This window comes from Centruroides vittatus, unplaced genomic scaffold, assembly GCF_030686945.1.
Source record: "Centruroides vittatus isolate TY-2023 unplaced genomic scaffold, ASM3068694v2 contig_1051, whole genome shotgun sequence".
NCBI lineage: Eukaryota > Metazoa > Arthropoda > Arachnida > Scorpiones > Buthidae > Centruroides > Centruroides vittatus.
This window is the reverse complement of record NW_027120680.1, coordinates 1,604,161-1,624,020: the sequence shown is the minus strand read 5'-3', so window position 1 is coordinate 1,624,020 and position 19,860 is coordinate 1,604,161. Positions and strand designations below refer to the sequence as shown.

Below are 19,860 nucleotides of genomic sequence, written 5' to 3'. Positions count from 1 at the left end.
GGCAAAAATGATAGAATTATTTTTTTATATATGTAATTTATTCACAAAATTAAATTATATCCTGCAGACAAAATAAATTAAGATTAAAAGGAAAATATTAAGAAAATGTATTTGCTCTTCAATCTTTGCGAATATTCCTAACAGTAGTATAATTCTTAAAAGTACAACTATCTGTTGTGTCCATACCCGAGCCAAACTACTTCGGGGGGACATTCCAACATTGTGGGACGAGAGTTTCGTTCTTAAAATTCCTCTGAATAGTTGGAAAAGTCGTGCCACCAACGTAAAACAAATAATAATATATATTTTCTCCACAATTAAGAGAATATAAAGGAGGCACGAGGATGGGGAGAATGAGGAGACGAGTGCCAACCTTCTCGATTGCCACTTCGCAAGAACTATCGATGTCAGACGGGAAAATCAACCTCCACACCGCGACGAAAAACGTCTAAATGGACCTTGTCTACACGAAACGACACATTAACGGGTATTTATCGTATACAATACAATGTATAGGTATAAGAAGTGTTATATACCTATAAAAAAAAACTTGTACATTATGTATACAAACCCCGATTTATATAAATGTATTTATGGTGGTGATCGATACATAAGCTTTTTATAAGTATATTGACTGTTGTATACTTGTTAAATGTACAACACTTTTTGTTGTAGTCCCTATACTTGTACAAAAATACGACTTGTTCAAAGTATTAATATTTGATAAAATTTATACAACACAAAATTTGTACAGATATTTCTGATATAAAAAAAACATTTATCTATTGTACTGTACTGTACATCTACCAAACACTTTAAAACTTGATTTTGTTTACATCAAACGCTGTTTTTTTTAAAAATATTTGCCTGTGGCAAGTGTTTCAAAATATTGTTTATATCCTGTCTTTATCATTGTGACACGCGGTGTCACATCATGCTACAAGAAACTGGAAGAGTAATTACAATGGGAATTTCCAGATCATTTTTGTAACATAACAATATTCAACAGTTAACTCGCTTTATTGATAAACTACAAAACTGTATCATTTTCCAGTAATTTCAAGCTTATTTTTGCTTATTATTATAACCCGCATTAGAGATAATAAGTAAAGGAAATTTTTCTTCTTTACAATAATATATCAATAATAATCCTGAATTTATTAAGTACACCGAGCTAATTAATTTACTTGCACTTCGGTTAACTAGACCATACTTTATTTTAATTTTTCTTGTTTTATCATAATACCATTCAATTTTTTAAAAAAATTGATTTTATTTACATTTTATTGTATATACAATAATTTTATATAATTTCATATATAAAAATTATTACTTTAAATTAACAAAATGGCTGATGATATTATTTAGTCCTACGTTTACGATATTGGATAAATGTAAATAATATAAACGTAGATAAAATAATCACAGCAAAGATAAATAGAATAAGTTGAACTTTAAAACAAATATTTCTTGTCATAAAGCATGGAGTATTTTCTGGATCTGTGCAATAAATGGATTCTAGATCCATAATTTTCTTGAAATTATGGAGTAGATCGAAACGGATGTCTATACTACAATTGCATCTGTAAGGATTTCCAGATAACGACACTAAAATATCCTTATTCCTTTCTATCCAATGAATAAAACTGAACGGTAAATATGTCAATAGATTATTGTTAAGTGATAGTTTACGAATTTTTGGAGGAAATTTAACATCTACACTTTGAATGGTATTGTTAGCCAAATATAACTCTGTACAGTTCATCCAGATTGAGTTTTTAAAATCTAAATTGCTAATTTGATTATTTTCTAAATGAATGATTGTCGCTGCTTTGGGAAGAATTTCTGGAAGTTTTGTCATTTGCGTAGAAGTGCAGTTAACTATAACTTTACCATCCCCACCACGCCTGTAACAATAGCACGTATGTGGACAGTTCGTTACAACTGCGCATCTGAACTCCTCTTCTTGTAAAGTAACTAATTTCTTCCCTCTAAGTTCTGGTGGGTTAAAGCATTGCAAATTTGATGCTACGGGAAACAGAGCAGATGGCATATCGTCTACGGTGAAGCCGTGTTTAAGCATCTTATAAAACTCAAACATGTCACAGTCACACGTTAAAGGATTAGGAAAGACGTAGAAGAGGGGTGCCACTAACTTAATTTCACTCGTTTTCTTTAATTCTTTCTCTAATTCTTTTGCAAATTTCAGTTCTTTAATAGAAATGGTATTGATGATGTTATTTTGCAGAAACACTTTCGCTTCACTCGAATACATAACAGGGATCGAGAACTTTGCAAGTTTGTTATATTGCACGTTTAAAGATTTTAAATCCGGATAATAAATCCACTCGATGTTTGATATTTGAGTTAAATAGTTGTGTGATAGATCGACACTTTTCAGAGATGCACTTACCCCAAATGGACGAGACGTGTTCAAGAATCGAATGTGATTTTTCCTGAGCTTCAAGTGCTCCAAGTTTGGTAAATGTTCAAAGGCTTTTATGCTGAACTCGTCCAGTTTATTATCGGATAAATCTAAATATTTCAGCTTTGAAGCGAATCTAAACAAGTCTTCGGCAATATGTAACAGATTACAACTTGCGAGAGATAACCACTCTAAATTATATTGCTTGTAAAGGAACTTTGATTCGAGATATCCGAGATGATTCTCACTTAAATCTAGAGTTTTCAACAGAGAATTATTGCTAAACAATAACGTATTCGGTTTATGTATGAAGTTCTTCTTTAATTTGATTTCTCTTAAGTTAGCATTATGCGAAAATACATCAGCAGGCAGCGTTTTAATTTGATTATTCGATGCTCTAAAGATTTCTAAATTTTTGAGACTTCTTAACACATTCGAGGCAAGAAAATTAAGTTTATTCCCACTAACATCAAGAATTTCAAGTTTTTGATTATTGTTAAAGAAGTAAAATGGTATTTCTTGTATTAAATTGTGGCGAATCTCGAATCTCAACAAGTTGGAGAGAGTGGATATCAAATATTTCGGCAGTTTCTCAATTTTATTGCGCGATAAATCTAAAACTTTTAAGCTGGTTACATTATGGAATATTCCTTCGGGTATATCAGATATTTTGTTTTTAGATAATGAAAGCACTTGTAAATGATTAAGTTCTAAAAATACGTCTTCGGATATAGTGGCAAGATGGTTAGACGAGAGGAACAAATGGCTCAAATTTCTTAGATTATCAAAAATTCCTTCGTCTAAAATTTCTAAATCGTTCATTGCTATATTTAAAATTTGTAGAGACGTCATTTTAACGAATAGGTCTTTAGAAATGTTGCTCTGCCGGTTTCTACTTATATCCAAAATCTTCAAGTCCAACAGATTGTCGAATAAATGAAGATCTAAGTTTCTCGATGATTGATATTTTAACTTTGTAACGGAACGTTGATTTAGAAGATCGTAAATAGAATAATCGGGTTGACAGTACAGGAATTGAAATTTCGATATTCCAGTAATGTTGACGAATAAATCAGGCGTTAACTTTTCTGATACACATTCAACTTTAAGCTCTTGATTCGGCATAAAATCGATGACCACAGACAATTCTATTGCTGTTTGATTGTTAGAAAAGCATGCCAAATTCCAAGTGCTTCTCGAGGTAGGATTTTCTATTTTGTCGCAGATACAATTATGAGATGAAATCGTCGGACAGGATAAAACTGACGATAGCTCGAAGAGCACAAATTGCACAAGCAGTTTAAAAATCATCTGAAAGTTTAAAAAAAGTTTACGTTAGTCACCATGCACAGAAAAAAATTCACAAATTTTTAATGATAATTCGTTTTCAAATCAAAATTTTAATGAATTAAATCACCCGATTAGAAATATATAGAAATTCTAAATACCTATTCGAGCTTCTTCGTTACAAACAGCCGCGCTTATAAGAATCTACCGGTTTGTAGCATGTCGCGAAATGATAGACTGTGAATTTTACATCAAATTTAAGATATAAAAAGTATTTTAATATATTTACTCGACACCAAATGAACACGAACTTATTCACCGAAGCGTATAAATTACCTACGGATATAGTTGGGGATTTTCCTATGGAATTTACTAAACTGCATATTGTATTTTCTGCCTGGTTTTTCCAAATTCAAGGTGAAACACACTAATTTATTTTATTTTTTCATTTTTTGGCACAGTTAAAGGACAATTACATAGAGTAAAACGTAGCGGGAGGTACAGGAAACAAAGGTGTAAACCTATTAGTAACGGAACTAGTAACATACTTTATCGTTGAAACGAATCTATCTCACAAAATAATTAATATATATCTTTAAAAATCAGTTTTAAGAGTTAATATTAATTTTCACTTATTAAATGATGCTTTCATTTGAATTGGATGCTAATTTCCGCAATATTTGCAATATTTATGTGAAGAAATCGCGTGACGGTGGCATTCAATCCTTTCATTTATATTATAAAATATTAATACCAGGAAATATTTATGAGAATTTTGCAGAAACCGTTTTAATTCAAACGGCACTATCAATAGTAATAAAGATTCTATTATTCACGCGAAAATATTATGGCTAGTAAATTGAATTGTTTTCATCTATGAATACAAGAATTCTGAATTCGAGCCAAGTATTCTTTCATTATAATAAATGTGGCTTGGAATTTTGTGTGTACATTATTTCGTGACAGGGTAAATCCAGATGCGAAACACTATTGACTTGTACAAGGATGTTACAGCCAACGAGATATGTCTAACATCACACCTTTGACCCAATTCAACATACTTCCTCCCTTCCTTAGAAAGGAACGTGTACACAAAAAGTTCAATTATATAAATTTAATTAATTTTTATTATTTCTTATATATCTTTTATAACTCAGAAACATACAGCGAGTGATCTTACTTCAGGGAGAATTTAAAATTAATAATTAATAAAATTAAAATATTTTTTTAGATATAAATAGATTTTATATAAAAAATTAGCCTAAAAATCGACTGTACATTAAAAAAATTAGACTAAAAATAAATAAAAATAAATGAAAAGTCCAGGAAAATATCAAGTATATAACATTACACTGTCGTAAACTATTATTATATCGTTAAAAAATAATAACAAGAAGTTATAAATCTGGAAACAGTTTCGAGGCATGCTTAATGCACTGCAATATATTATTAGCGATATATTATTGTTATATATTACAATAGTCTTCTACAAACTTATTGTTAAAACTGCTATTACCCAGGACAGAAGAGCGCTGTTCAGACAGCATAATTACAGTTATTTTGTTATAATTAGTATTAACCTGTTATATACATATATAAGCGAATAATTATAATATACACGTACACAGTTTAATTAAAAAGAATTTAAATACGAATAAACTTACCAACAATTTACTGCAGAAATCGAGTTTATGCATACTTAAAAACGACACGTCTTATGTCTTATATAACAATCGAACCTTGAGAACGTTAATATATTTTAAAAATGCTAGAAAAATATCCTGTCCTTCAACTTTTACAAGGTTACACCTCACTGTGACACTACCTCCTAGAACTACAAGCTTTTGTTGATCTTTTCTATCTTACAACTGCACTACAGTCTACAGATTTTAATTAATACTACATCAAGTTTCGTTTAATTATATTTTTTGGTTTATTACAAGCATCAAATAATACTATTTTTATATTTTTTTCATATCTTTCCTCCTTAAATTTCTTCCTAACGTGTTTTCCTGCGTGCATTTTTTTCTGTTAAACCGGATTATTTTATGTAAGGAAGGATTTGCTGTTTATAAAGAATTACAGAATGAATATCCGTTTACGAAATATTTTTATTTATTTCTAACCAATAAATTATTTTTTTAATATAATTTCGATTGTTTCTGTTATAACTCTCCAAACTAATTAATTTTAAATTATGTAAATTGACCAATTAAGAACTTTATTATATTTTTAAATGAATAGTTAATTAATTGCATTATTATAATAAAATATTCTAAATTTATTTTATGTACAGTACACGCACATGCATAGGGTGGCCCAAAGTAAGTTAACTATTCTAAAGATTTACTCGCATCCTTATTGTTCAATGAACAATACGGATGCCATTCTGTATAGCCCGTAAGTAATAAGATTAGACAGCGCGTTAGTATTTATAATGGTTAATTGAGCCACCTTTGTATATAAATATATAATTCGTGAAATTACGAGTAAAAATTTTTGGAACCATTAAAAGAATTTACATTATTTTTTCCTAACCGAACTTTATTTTTGGGAATTTACTAATCGCGTATAATTTTTATAAGGAAGTTCCAGTTCGATTTACTCGGAAAACAATAATTAACTGCAATAAAATATTAACTTATAGAAATTTATTTCTTTTTATTTATATATTACTACATTAATAATTTTGAATTAAGTAATTTTTCTTTTTATATTAAAAAATTGCAAAATAATATTTAAAAATTGATTAACTTATTAAATTAATACGTAATTACTTTAGGAAATTGCTTTCATATTTCAAATTTCCTAATTTGAATTTGAGAAATTCTAGCAGAAGTGGCCTAGTAAAGTGCTTTAGTAAGGTAAGCCTAGTAAAGTGTATAAAGTACCCGATAAACTTCACCTAAGCAAAGTAATTCTTCAGTTTGTCTTATAAAATTAGCAAAAATTAATAATAATAACCGTTTAAACTTATGTTACTGTTAATGCTCCAAGCTCTATATATTCTTTCGTATTCTAACTTATTATAAAGTATAAAATTGCATTCGGCCAACTCTTGATATAATTAATGTTTAATCAGACCTTGGTACTTCGCGCTATAACGAGAGTCCATTGTATTTTTCTACTTGCTTCCTCTCGGAAAAACGTCAATTTGATAAGGTATTCTGCATTTATTACATTAGTTCTTGATAAAAATCGTGTTGTAATCTCTAGACCGTATCCGAGTGATTTCAATCTGATTTCTTTTCCACTTTAACACAATATAAATTGAAAATATTTTAGAAAAGTTTCTGGATTATAATTGTTTTAATTACTGATTTATGAGTAGCGTAATTTGGGTATTGGAGTCGTAAAAGCGAGGTGTATTGTGCGTATGCTCTGTATATCTCGTACATCCCCCCTTGAATGAGTATATAAATAACTAAAAAAGCGTAAGAAAATACGTTATTTGAAGCAATCCTATTTTTGGAAATTTTTACACGTTAAAATTAGAATTTTATGCTCATTTGTACATATACTTTACTATTTATATTCTGAAACTCTTAAAAATTAATTAATTAAAATAAATCAGATATATTTTATAACGGCTTGTTTTCGCGTACATTTTTGTGCTTAAATAGTGATTTATGCAACAAACCGTATAGATTTATACATAATTCATTGCATATAGAAATGCACACGAACATTAGCGTCAATTTGTATATATATATATTGGGGAGACCAATGATAATTACAAATACTAATTTTGTATTAGGTAAAAGTCTCTATAAAAAGAGAAGGTATAATATAATACCATAGCATCCGGAGTAGAGGTAAAAGAAGAAGACAAAGTATGCCAGGAAGTCGAAAACTTAGAAGTTTACACCCAACAGTTGCTGATCTTACTGAGGTGTTCTGGTCAGTTGTGAATTAAAACTCGAAACTGTTACCTTGTCAACTATTGAAGTGTTGATTGAGGGTTTTCCCCCTACTAGGTTTTTTTTTTTCCTCGGCTAATCAAACTAAAACTAGTATTTATTGAACTTTTACTTTGTATATAATTACAATTTTGACATTACTAATTTCTACAAATTCCAATACTAGCAAGTAACTGGTTCTAATAATTTTTAAGAATTCTGGTGCAACGTTATTTTGAACATTTTGCTTGGATTTTACAAATTTTGGATTTGGCTTTTACAAATATAAATCTTTATAATCGCTTGTAATTTATTGTAAATAATGTTAATCTTGTGTAGTCGTTGTACGAAATATATAGAAATATTTTCAATAAACTGTAAACCCCCCGATTTACATCCGCTTCTTTTAAAATTACCCATCGTAAAGACTAGCACAGAACTTTCATTGTGATTGTGCGAAATGCCGTATTTTTGTTTGCTACCCCGTGGTATGGCATAATTGAAAGTGTATTTCTAGGAATGTAATCTTAGTATATAACATTGATGTTTTGGGAAATAGGAGGAAATCAACGAGGTAAACAATCGGGGTTCCCCCTTTCACACAGAGCTGCAATCATGCGCTTTTACACGTATATCGAGAATTAAACGAAAAGTCGATTATATTTGAAGGATAAGTTAATTTATTTGTATCTATTAAAAAGGGTTTTTAGTACTTTACATAAATTAAAAACCGTTAAAAATTGTAAGAATTTATTAAAAATTTGCCATTCACCAACAGCATGGTGATACGAGTTGCGCTACGATGAACTCACCCGAGTAGACCAACAGACGAACATTAAGTTGTATTGTTATATCGAGTGGCGAAAAAAAACCCAGCCAAGTGGGTCGAGAAGATACGTTAACAATCCTAATGGGTGTTTCAACTTAGAAGTTTTTTGTGAAAAAATTGTAAAACATTTATAAAAATTTCACCTTCAAATAGCACGAGGTGGTGAAGACGTCATTCTTTTGTTCTGAAAAATCCGGATTCGATTCCGATTCGAATCAGTACAGGTGATTCGATCCGGATATGTAGGTTCTCTCCCTCACCACTAGAACATTTCTATTGTAATTCTGGCAGAAACTGTTGATTCCCGATGTCCTTAAAATGTCCATTGTATATCATTAAACAAATTACTCTGACAATTAAACTACGTATGCCTCGAACAAATGGAAGGGACAATTTTGAAACATTCAATGACTCGAAATTTTAATAATAAAGTAGAAAGATCATACGTATTGATTCGTGATCACCTGAATCATAAAAACTCCATTTTAGCTCCAGGCGTTGTGAATGAGAAAATTAAACTACTAAGTATCTGATTGTGTATTATTACAGTTAAGTTTCATAGTATATTTCCAATTAATTGTTAAAAATTTATCTTATTTACGAATTATTCAAAACCTTTACAAGTATAATTTTACTGTATTGGGAGTGGCTGTTTATACAGATATTTGCAAACACCTCGCTTACAGAATATTTTTAAATTAAGTGTACAGCTTACATTAACGTCATCAAATTTACCGAAAATGAGCTCATCACTTAATGTTTCTACTACCCGAAGCTATTTCGACGTGAGACATTGTCAACCTTCCCAAATCTTTTTCTCTACTCCTTATTCTTTTGAAATTAAAAAAAAAAAAAAAAAATCGCCATTTTCTCTCGTGGCTGTAATCTAAAGTTGACTGCAGATCTCTCTTCAAGCATTTTGTTTTATTGTTAAACTACCAATGTAATATAAATATAAATAAATTACAAAAATCGGTGTTTAAATTTATTTCCGAAAAAAATTTTAAATGACCAAAAAGATTCTCAACGATTTCGAATTGAATAGAAAAGTTCTTCCGCGTAAAAGAACGTGATAAGTAACTAAACTTCAAAAAGGGTCCTTGAAATACGTCACTGGCGTATTTTGACGTCGTATCTACGTTATATCCTTTCGAACCAATGGTAACGACGAAGGCGTGTTCAAAATTGTTTATTTTAAATCAATAAGTTTTTAAAAAGTATGATTAAATCTATAATCTTTTATTATATTTTTATTTAAGGAATATTTTAATGATTTTTTTTCCTTTTTATTTCAACATACAGCGAGTTAATGCGACATTATGACATTAATATATTCTAAAATTATGAAAAAAAAATCCTTGCAAACTTTCTGTAAACGTAAGTAAAAATAGAAAAATTTATCCTTTTAATTTAATAAATATTTATATTTCCTAGTAAAAGAATAAACTTTTATATCGAGTTGATTAAAGTAGAACTCGATTACGAATTTAAACCACTAGACGGAGATTTTTAAGAAAGCCCCGTCTAGTGGTTATAGTTTATAACCGAGACCCAAGACAATATTTTTTGTAGAAACGTAATATTTAGTGCCTAAATTAAAATAAAACGTAATATCAACATTATTGCGTAAATTAGTGTTCTTTTTACCAGAGAAAGAAATGTGTAATTTTTAATTAATGTCGATAATTAAAAAAAAAAATTTTAAATTTAGTTTCCAATTTTAACCACTTGGCGGAGTTTTGTAAGAATCGCGGTTATTTGGAAACGGATTAATTTTGTTTGTGTTTGGTTTTTGTTTTTTGAGTGATTTGGTGAGTTTTGGAATCTTTTTGTTCCGTTTTATGTTAAGTTTAATCATATTTTACACTCAAAACATGAATTTGTAGAAAATATTTGTTTCAAAATTGTAAAGTTTGTTGGAACCAACAGGTAAATTCAAAATAGAATGCTACTAATCTGGAATTTAAATTGAATTATTAAAAAATGATCATATATGTCCAGATACACTTTATAAACAGTTGAAATGTCTGTCTGTTTTGCTTTTCACAGCTCTCTCTTGATTGGTGAGGTTACCTTTAAGTAATTCATCCATATATACATATATACACATTGACTTAAAAGTAACTGTCACTATTTGAAGAGATATCAAACGGTTAAAACGTAACAAAGCTTGGCTTTTTGGCATTCCAAGCTGTCAATTCCGCTTTCGCCCGGCTATGGTTTATTGCGTTTTTGCTGTTGGGATTATATACGACAAATTGAATTTTTTAGACTGTAATTAAAATTTTATTATCGATTCGATTACCGGCCTCTACCCGTATACCTCGATTGGCGAAGAGGATGCATTCTGCGAAATTACTTTGTTAGGTAAAACTTTGTTCTCCGAGGTAAAAATACTATGGCTTTAATACGGATACGTTCGTGCGTAAAGAAAATGAAAGACTTTCTTTTGAAAAAAGAAAAGCTTTATTAAATAAAACATCTATATCGCATTCCAAATAAATATAAAATTGCCACATTTTAAAATAGGAATCTAAAGTCGATTGTTTTGAGTTATTTTTCTCTTTTATTTAACAATTACCTGCACAGATTTATTGCAATTAACACTGATTGCTTAACAATAACACTTTCCTAAATCGTGATCATTTTCCATTTTGTTCAAAAAATTTTTTAAATCTTTGGTTGCTAACACTTTTTCGGTAATTTATTTTTTCTTGCTTTGTTGTTAACGAATTTTTCTCTATCTTCTGCCGAAAAATCGCCGTCTTTTTTCGTTTAATAAATTTCTTACGTCCTCTTTGTCTGCATTTTCGAAACCTATCGATTGAGCCGTGATAGCTTCGTTTCTAATCTGTTGAATGTTATTTTCTTCTGGTACCATTTATTCTTCTGTTTGTACCCTGTTTATTGTGGTATGCTGTGCCAAAATGCCTTACGGAGTGTAAGTGATGACTAAATTACTACGATGCTCCAATTATGTGCAAAACTGTAAAAACAGACGCGCCTAAAACTTGGAATAAGTGACCGGTTGCCGTCGTTAGATGGTCGATGGCTTATATTGCACCAGACTTGAAATTCTAATATTTTTAAGTTAGACGGTGCTCAAAATTGCAGACTTCGTTACGTCAAGACTTTGTTACCGGAGGTAATGTTAACCCGGGTGTGCCCGTATGTGGTTTCTGCTCCCATTTTCTCGTGTTGGCCTATTTCTACCAGACAGAAAACTTTCAAAAATATTTTAGAAAGAATTTGGCATTACAACCAGAGAGATTGCAATATGTTTAATTGTAATAGAAACCAGAAATGGAAATGTAAAATGTGGTTAGGAAGTTTTATGATATTGTTGATCTACACCAGTGTTTCTCAAAGTGGGCGATAACGCCCCCTTGTGGGCAGTGAGTAAATCTAGTGGGATGCTGGAGGCAAGGTACTGAATGGTGACCAAAGGCAAAAGTTGGGGTCACTGACAGCTTTTCCCTTTCCTCTGTTAAACAATAAGAGGAAACATTGTGTTTAATGGTTTCCAGATGTCGAGAACAATGTACGGTAAGGGCACAAAGTGTGAGATTCATAGAAAAGTTTTCCTAAGAATATTTCCATCCTTTCTCACACAAGAGAAAATGAGTTAGGGGGCATTGGGTATAACTTTGTGGAACAAAGGGGGCGGTGGATCGAAAAAGTTTGAGAATCACTGATCTACACAAAGGAACTAACACACTATATGCCAAAATGAAATTACTAAGATATTACAATTTAAATTACTAAGTGTTCTTTCATTCTGATAATAGCTCAACAGCTGAATGTAACTGATCTATAATGATGCTTTTTACAAATACACCTATCCCTCGATTTACACGGAAGATAGGTTCCTGAGAAAAACGTGTAAATCGAATTTGTATCTTTTTGAATGTAAAACCGTGTAAATCGAAAAGTATGCAAAAAACGCATAATTTCGTTGTTTATTAATTATGAATTTTTTTCAATTTTTTAAAGGTGCATAAATTAAACAGAAATATTGAAAGGCAAAAAAAAATATATTCTTTTATTAATTAAATACAAAGCACAAAGGAACAAAAAATAAAATCTGAAAGATTCATAAAAATGTAATGTAATTGTGTAATGTAATGTAAAAAATGTAATTAAAAATAATGTAATCGTTTGTTACTTATGAATATGAAAAATTAAAATTTTCTGGTTTAAAACTATGTGCAATGAATCCAACTTCGTGCGTATGGGGGAGTACCCTATATTGGTTTATCGGTTACTATTTGACGGATTGAAATAAAACTGTCATCTAGTATCCTAAATATCAACTATAACATATAATTAAGGTGTATTGGAATATAGATGTAGATTAGAGTTAAAAATTGTTCCTTTTGATCATAGCCAGTTTATTTTCTACATTTATTTTTTAAACCGTGTAAAAGCGAAAACGTGTAAAAGAAGTACCGTGTAAAACTAGGGATAGGTGTACTACTATTTTGTCTTTTAATGCTGCCAAGATAGAAACATAGCTTCAAAAATATATTTTAAGTTGACGTTACAGTAGAGTTTTTTCAGAAAAAAAAGAATGATTTTCTATCACGGATCAAACATTTTATTACATTGTATAGAACATTGTTGACATTAACTTACATGCTATTTACTCCTTTTAATATTTCTTTTGTGATTTAGCTGCTGTTAATAATTTTTTATCCTGTTTTGCAAATTGGTTAAACTGCTTACAAGTGAAAGGGAAATTTTATACAATTTGTAACTCTGCTTTGATCAGCTCTGGACAGCTCCTATTTCTAACATCTGTCCATTTATTCTTCATTACTGAAAGAATCCTTTCTACAAAGGTGGTATAGCCTGGAATACTTAGTAAAACTCTATGACTTTATTTATGTTTGAAACACTTTCTTTAGAAACTTTAGGGAAAAAAAGCCATTTATCAGCATCACTGCTTTCATAACTTAAACACTCTAATAAAACACCCACTATACTCACAAAATTCATCATACAACTATTAAGGTTAACAAATTCTTGCAATTTTAATATATATCAACAACATTTTCAAACTTAGAATAGTCTAGTTGTAATTACAATATTCTGGGAGTTTTAAAATAGCTTTTTGATGTATATTGATGCGAGAGAGGAAAAAAGGAAGAAATTGTCTTACAGGTAAAAGAAAAATGTAAGCAAAATGTACAAAAAAAGTAAAGCTTACAGGGAAAACATAAGACCTGGCAACTATATTACAGTGAAAATATAAATGTTGACATCAGTTCAATAACTAATAATAATCACTAATAATCAGTTCAATAATACTGAGTATCAGTGGTGATATTCGAAATAGTTAACAAAGGGTTCGCTAGCAGAAAATTTTTTCCTGACAATCACCGACAAACGAAATGGAAGTTTTGGCTAGAAATAAATACAATACCTTTTCTTGCGATATATCTAATAATCAGTGGCGTATTTGGAACGTAACGAGCCCTGGGCGAAGACCAGGTAACAGTATATTAGTGCTGTCGACCTTTCTTTTTTTTTAGGCAGAGAATTTTTCACCCCGAATGGCACTGCTGATAATAGACAGATGTCATCATCTCTTGAAATACAATATCCTTTTTATTTCGCTGTCCATAGCCTGACACATGTTCCACAGCCATCTTGTATTATCTCGCGCGCGTGAGATTGTGGGATCTCTCTTATGACTGGATCTAGTTTCAAGAACTCTTGAATCGATCGCGATTAAACAATCGTTTCGGTCGAGAGAGATTGCACCAAGACAGTCCCCGACCTTGCTCACAATCTAGATTGAAATGCTCGGTGTGAACGGGGTATAAGGCTCTCGTTTAGTAGTGTTACAAAGTATAATACGTATATTTTAATATATTTTTTAAAAAAACAAAACCACTGAGAAATGTTCCGTGTATTTAACAAGGTTCGGAAAACTGAAAATTTTAACAATGGGTTCGGCCAAACCTGTGCGAACCCGCTGCATATCACCACTGCTGAGTATTGTATCGGTGTGTCACAGCAGTTGCTTTACAAACTATTTGATACAAGAATGCACTCTGTCTTGCATAAAAATGATTGAATCATTACATCCTTCCTGCAGAAGTTGCAGACAATAAAACTGTTAGGCATTCCTTTATCTCTGGCAGTAATGGATCAACTTATAATTTAGTCCAACAGAAATGATTTATTACAAAATTAACTGTAAATCACTTTATGAATCGTTCATAGAGTATATTTTTACTACACCCCAGTGTCATGTGTTGTTGTTTAACTGTAAATCCTTGCCATGTAGTAAATTTTGATGAGTGTAAAAGAATCGATTTTCATTTAAGGATTTTTCTTAGCGTAAATATGAAAATTAGAATATTTGCAATTCCACTTGAATGAAAATGAAACTCATCTGTCTGTAAGAATTTCTATGGTTATGCATTATTTTCATTCAAACATTGAATGTCAGACCAAATCATTTTGGTTTTACATCATTGGAAAGCATATGTTAATTGTGGCTCGTAATGTATACAGATAATAACTACAGTTTACGCAGCATGGTTGTCTGGGACATATCCAACTACTTTGACATCATATATGCATTTTTGGAACCTGTATCTAACCGATCTAAACAATTGATTGCTCTGAGATGATAGTGGTTACATCTTTAATCTCTTTTGGGCAAATTGATTATTGCCTTTAACTTATTATTAATCTGAAACATCTGATTTTCTGAAATTAATTATTTCTCTTAGAATATTTACATGTACTGTATCAATGGATTTTCTCACAGCCATCATTTACAATGTAGAAACATTCCAAAAATGTAGCAGAAGCATTAGGCTCTATGTTGTTTCAATAATGGTTTCACAAGCGAAACTAAATTGGGCAAGATGAGAATTGCCATGCTTTCTTTATTGTAATGAACACCTATAAAAATTATGCCCCATATAAGTGTTACGTTTATTTCTTCTTAGTGCCAAATTTTTTCAATGGCTATTTTTAGAACTGTTCTAAATTGCTTTGTTTTAAAGAATATTCCTACTAAGTTTGAGTTTGCAAATGTATTTAATGACTCAACTGCTGTATGCCAGCAGATCTTAGCAATTGAGAGATATACCTTGCCTTCTCCAGGATGGTTAAAAAATTCTGCAAACTGTCTCCTGTGACAACCTACTCCCAATAACCTTCCTCTCCTTGGACTTGCAACACAATAAATGTCCTGTACAATCATTGTATATATTAACTTTTATATCATTTCTACTATTTTGCGTTGTGTATTATCATCAACTCATTTTGCGTTCTACGTATCTTTTGTATTTTACCTATTTCATGTTTAAATTTTTATTATAACCCAATTCGTATACCTTTGCTGTTGTGAGAAACCGTGAGAAACCAGAATGATGACGAGTTGTTGAGATTGTTGACCTACTGTCACAGTTTCTGGTTGCGGAAGGGTCGGTTATTGCTAGTTGATTCAGCGGTTGTTTGTTGAGTTGGAAACTGAGACAGTTGTAAAGTTCACTATTGGAGTTCTCGACGAACAGACGTTGACGTTGTGGTGATGTCAGTTGTAACTTGGTGAGGCTGTCTTCTGCTGGATTGTCCTTGACGAATTCGGGAGTTGCAAGGCTGACAGTCATAGTTTACAAAGTTCACTCAAAAATAAAGTTCCCTTTTATGGAGCTAGGATATATACGTGTTACAAAAATTTGTTACTAAATACTCTTTCTATTTTTAAATTTACTAAACTAATTTTAGAGAATGCATTATCGCTATTCTAAGCAGCGGACTATGATTTTAGATAGGTATGTTCCCTGATCTCAAGTCCTATCCCTCTCTAGATGAATTCTAGAGTTAGTTGACTGTTGGAACGTGATTCAATTTAAATCTTGGTTGGAATTTAACATTATCGATGCATTTTAAGATTGCTGTTAAAAGATCACTTTGGAGACTGACGGGGTGTCCTATGTCAGATGAGTTATAGCGGATTTCCATTTCTGCCTCTCACTTGTGGGAGAGGAGAAAGAATGTTTTCTGCTCGCTCCATTTTTTGTCTTTTAATTTTCCAATGCATCGTCACTTCCTCTTTGCTCTCTGGGTTTCTTCTTTTCCCTTCATTGTGGAAATCGTTTGGAGGTGAGGCTTGGATGATTTGAATACTATATGCTCCGGACGGAGGTCTCCATTGGTTCGTAGACTCTTTCTGGGGACTTCCTTGACCTTGTTTTTGTTCACTTCTCGGTTTTTTCTTATGTTTGTAGGACATTCGACTATGGTAGGTATTCTTTTGTTTTGTAAGTTCAGTCTAGGGCCTTGATGCATGAGTCGAATCACATTTACTTCTGAAGACTTTTCCTCCTTAGGGACTGTTGTTTTTCTTTGTCTCAGCTTCCAGCGAGGTTTGCAACATGAACAGAAATAAACAATTTTCCCATTTGGTAGTGTAATTTGTTTGTTCACATAATCGAGAATGAGGCCTTCATCTGTTATCAAGTCTTGTCCTATTATCCCCTCACAAGGAGAGGTGATTTCTGATTGGGCAATTCTGCAAGCACTGGGGAACTTGCGTCCCCGTAATTTGAAGATGGGAACTTCCATGCCTATGGTTGGGACGGATTCTCCATTCAAACCTGTTATCTTCCTTTTAGTTCCAAATTTAACAGGTGCTTTACCTTTTATCTTATTTGCTACCTCATTCGATATTAGCATTTTGTTGGCTTCCAGATCAATACCAACCTTAACTGTAAGGTTGTTAATGTAGCTTAGAACTACTGGGTTACGCTTCTCAGGTATAGACGTTAGTCTTATTCTTCCACTCCATCTCTCCTTTTCCTCGGAGGCAGAATCTGGCTCGCCAGTGTATATGTGCTGGATCTGCGCGGGTGGCCTATTTTGTCGTCAGTGAGGGTAGGAAGTCGGACGATGATTGCTTTTTTTGGCTTGATATTTGATCTAATTTAGTTTGAAGTTCTTCGATAGTGCTGGTTAATGTTTCCCAATCATCAGGAGACCTTTTTTCTGTAGAGGTTCCTTTTATGGGCCTTATGATGACACGGGGGTGTGCTGTCAGGCTCTCAATAGTTTCTTCACCTATGGCCACTTTGAGCGTGTCATTGAATGTCGTTGGTTCCCGTGATATGCTCACTGTCTTATTTTGATATCTACTCTGTTTAAGAATTACGCTTTCACTCGCTCATCCAACTCTTTGCTCTGAATCCTCTGAATAATGGCGGCTTCAGTGGCATCCTCACCGGGCTCCGGCATAATCTCGATTTTGATGGCTAATGCCTGCAGCTGGGCGGTGTATGTTTGTATGTCCTCCTCTTTCTTTTGAATGCATGAGTAAAATCTATTCAATCTGAAAGAAAAAGGTTCACATTCAAAACGTTCTATCATGATTCGCTTAAATTCGTCATAATCCTCAACTTGTTTTATCTGCCGATATTTTCTAACAAACTCCCAAGCTATGCCAGTAAGTTTCAGCTTGGCTACTGCCAACATTTGCACTTTTGTCCATGCCATTAGCTTTGTCCCCCAGCGATTTGAAAAATTCTGTGACTCAAAGTCCTGCCACATTGCCCGAAAATGCTGGTAATTGCAGGACAAAACTTCCTATTTCACCGAGGGTGGCTCCTTGTGGATATTCCTCCTTTTTTTTTTTTTTTTTTTTTTTTTTTTGCTTAATCTCTGCTAGAGTCCTCTCTCTAGTCTAAACTTCACAACCTGTCGAAAACCTGGATGTTGGCTTCATCCCACTCCTGACACCGAATTGCAAGAAACCATGGGCTCCAGGGATGTCCCTAGGAATCACTTACTTTGCAACAGTCTGCAAAGACCGCTCACGTTGTTGTTTCAGATAGTGTTTTAGTGGGTGAGGGAGGTGAGCAAGTCAACAGGTGTCCTTGAATACACAGGAAACAGGTTTAACATATAACAAAATAAAGGTTTATTAATTAGATAACTATAACATACATGAGGCTACACAGAGTTAAAGGAATATACAGGTTATACGGCTAAATGCAGTTATTCTATTGAATATTTACAAAGGAGGGCGACTAATTTACTATCTACGCCACGTCTCTACTTTCTATATCGGAGAGAGAGTTTACAAGTTTCCTAGCCCCTAAATATATCTCAGGCGTAGTGGAGAGTTGATATGTCAAACATTGTCTGTATGGAAGTGTCGCAGCTGCTGATTGTCTTCCAATTGGTGTCTTCTCCTTTCATTGTATCGGGTCCATTGTATGGAGGTCCGGGAGATGGAATGCATACAGTTACCAAATATAACTTCCAGTTTGATCGCTCACCCCGAGCTCCTGGTAGCTCTCTCTTTTATCTCATCATAAGAAAGAGGGTCTCATGATCGTCAACTGTTGACGATAACAGTGCATTCTTGATACCTATGTGTCAACTTTCCCATCTGATTGTTATCACAAATGGTGACCTCTGATCTGATTCTCACAAGGAGCGTTTTTTCTATCGGATTTGTTTACAATTAAAATTTCCGACAACTGCGTGAAATTCACGGATTTCACACTGTAATATTTACCCTTGTAATCACTGCATTCAAGTCCTGCATAACTTTATGTATATATTTTTTTTATTACTACTTTATATAGTATTTTATTATTAGTAGTTCATTTGATGTTTTATGTAACTTTCATTTATTTTAAGTATTTTACCTATCTTATGTATTACTGCCCACTATTACCTGATTTATGTATTATCTCGATATAATATCCACTCTAGATTATTGTCATACCTTAACTGTATTGTAGCTTGGTTATGCTATATGCGATACCAAGCATGTACAATGTACGTAATATACTATTGATTAATTGATTGCCGTATGTCATTCATTTGTCTTTAACATCATCTGCAGATTACTTTGAATAGGAATACTTTAATTATCCCTCTTGTGTAGCTAATTAAAGGTAATTGAAGTTAAGCCCAAAATAGGTTCAGCTTCAATTACAGTGTGGATATACAAGAAGTAAACAAAAAACTACTTAGTGTTACCCAAACTCCAACAATTAAATGTTACACGAATGTTTTCATCTGCTTCCAGTAGACACCTTCAGATGTAAATGACAATTCTTTGATGAAATTCTTCATTTCAAATCGCACGCACCTCTTAACCACTTGTGAAAATTTTTGAGGATCTGATATGGAATCAAATCATGGTCTCTCAAAATAACTAGCACATATTTTAACCATCATGTTGTCAGATTTGTTGAATTTGCTTTTTGATCATTAATTTCTACTAGCTTATTGAATAATGCTCTCAGGCAGAAAGGGGAATATGTTTTTGTGAAAAAAAATACCTAAAGATGTAAAACACATTCTGCATCTCCATTTTTTCAGAAATAGGCTGCTACAAATCAGAGGTGTGTGCACTTCCTATACTCCCATAACCAAAATTTTCT

The 19,860-nt window shown here is 32.2% G+C and overlaps 2 protein-coding genes across 3 annotated transcripts in view; one reads left to right on the top strand and one right to left on the bottom strand.

The window, feature by feature from the left end:
• Positions 1–1,347: 1,347 nt before the first annotated feature.
• Positions 1,348–5,594, bottom strand: LOC136971602 (protein toll-like). 2 transcript variants are annotated; one of them, XM_067266077.1, is made up of 2 exons: positions 5,377–5,594; positions 1,348–3,736 (listed from the first exon to the last, which is right to left on the bottom strand). In XM_067266077.1, the coding sequence occupies exons 1-2, from the start codon at positions 5,407–5,409 to the stop codon at positions 1,361–1,363; spliced, it is 2,409 nt and encodes an 802-aa protein (XP_067122178.1). In that variant the 5' UTR covers positions 5,410–5,594; the 3' UTR covers positions 1,348–1,360. The 2 variants fall into 2 exon arrangements, with proteins under 2 accessions (XP_067122178.1, XP_067122184.1); XM_067266083.1 differs by lacking the exon at positions 5,377–5,594 and adding an exon at positions 3,874–3,998.
• Positions 5,595–10,182: 4,588 nt separating this feature from the next.
• LOC136971613 (ERI1 exoribonuclease 2-like) overlaps positions 10,183–19,860 on the top strand; it is a 49,379-nt gene continuing 39,701 nt past the window's right edge. The window contains exon 1 of the mRNA XM_067266094.1: positions 10,183–10,251. The gene's annotated coding sequence lies outside the window, so the exon portion shown is untranslated. The remainder of the gene's footprint in view (positions 10,252–19,860) is intronic.

Bases quoted from the DNA above. Each gene is read 5' to 3' on its own strand.
- LOC136971602 (XM_067266077.1), bottom strand. From the start codon at position 5,409: ATGCATAAACTCGATTTCTGCAGTAAATTGTTG. The intron at 3,737-5,376 runs GTAAGTTTATTC...TTAAACTTTCAG, and splicing joins ATTTCTGCAGTAAATTGTTG to ATGATTTTTAAACTGCTTGT.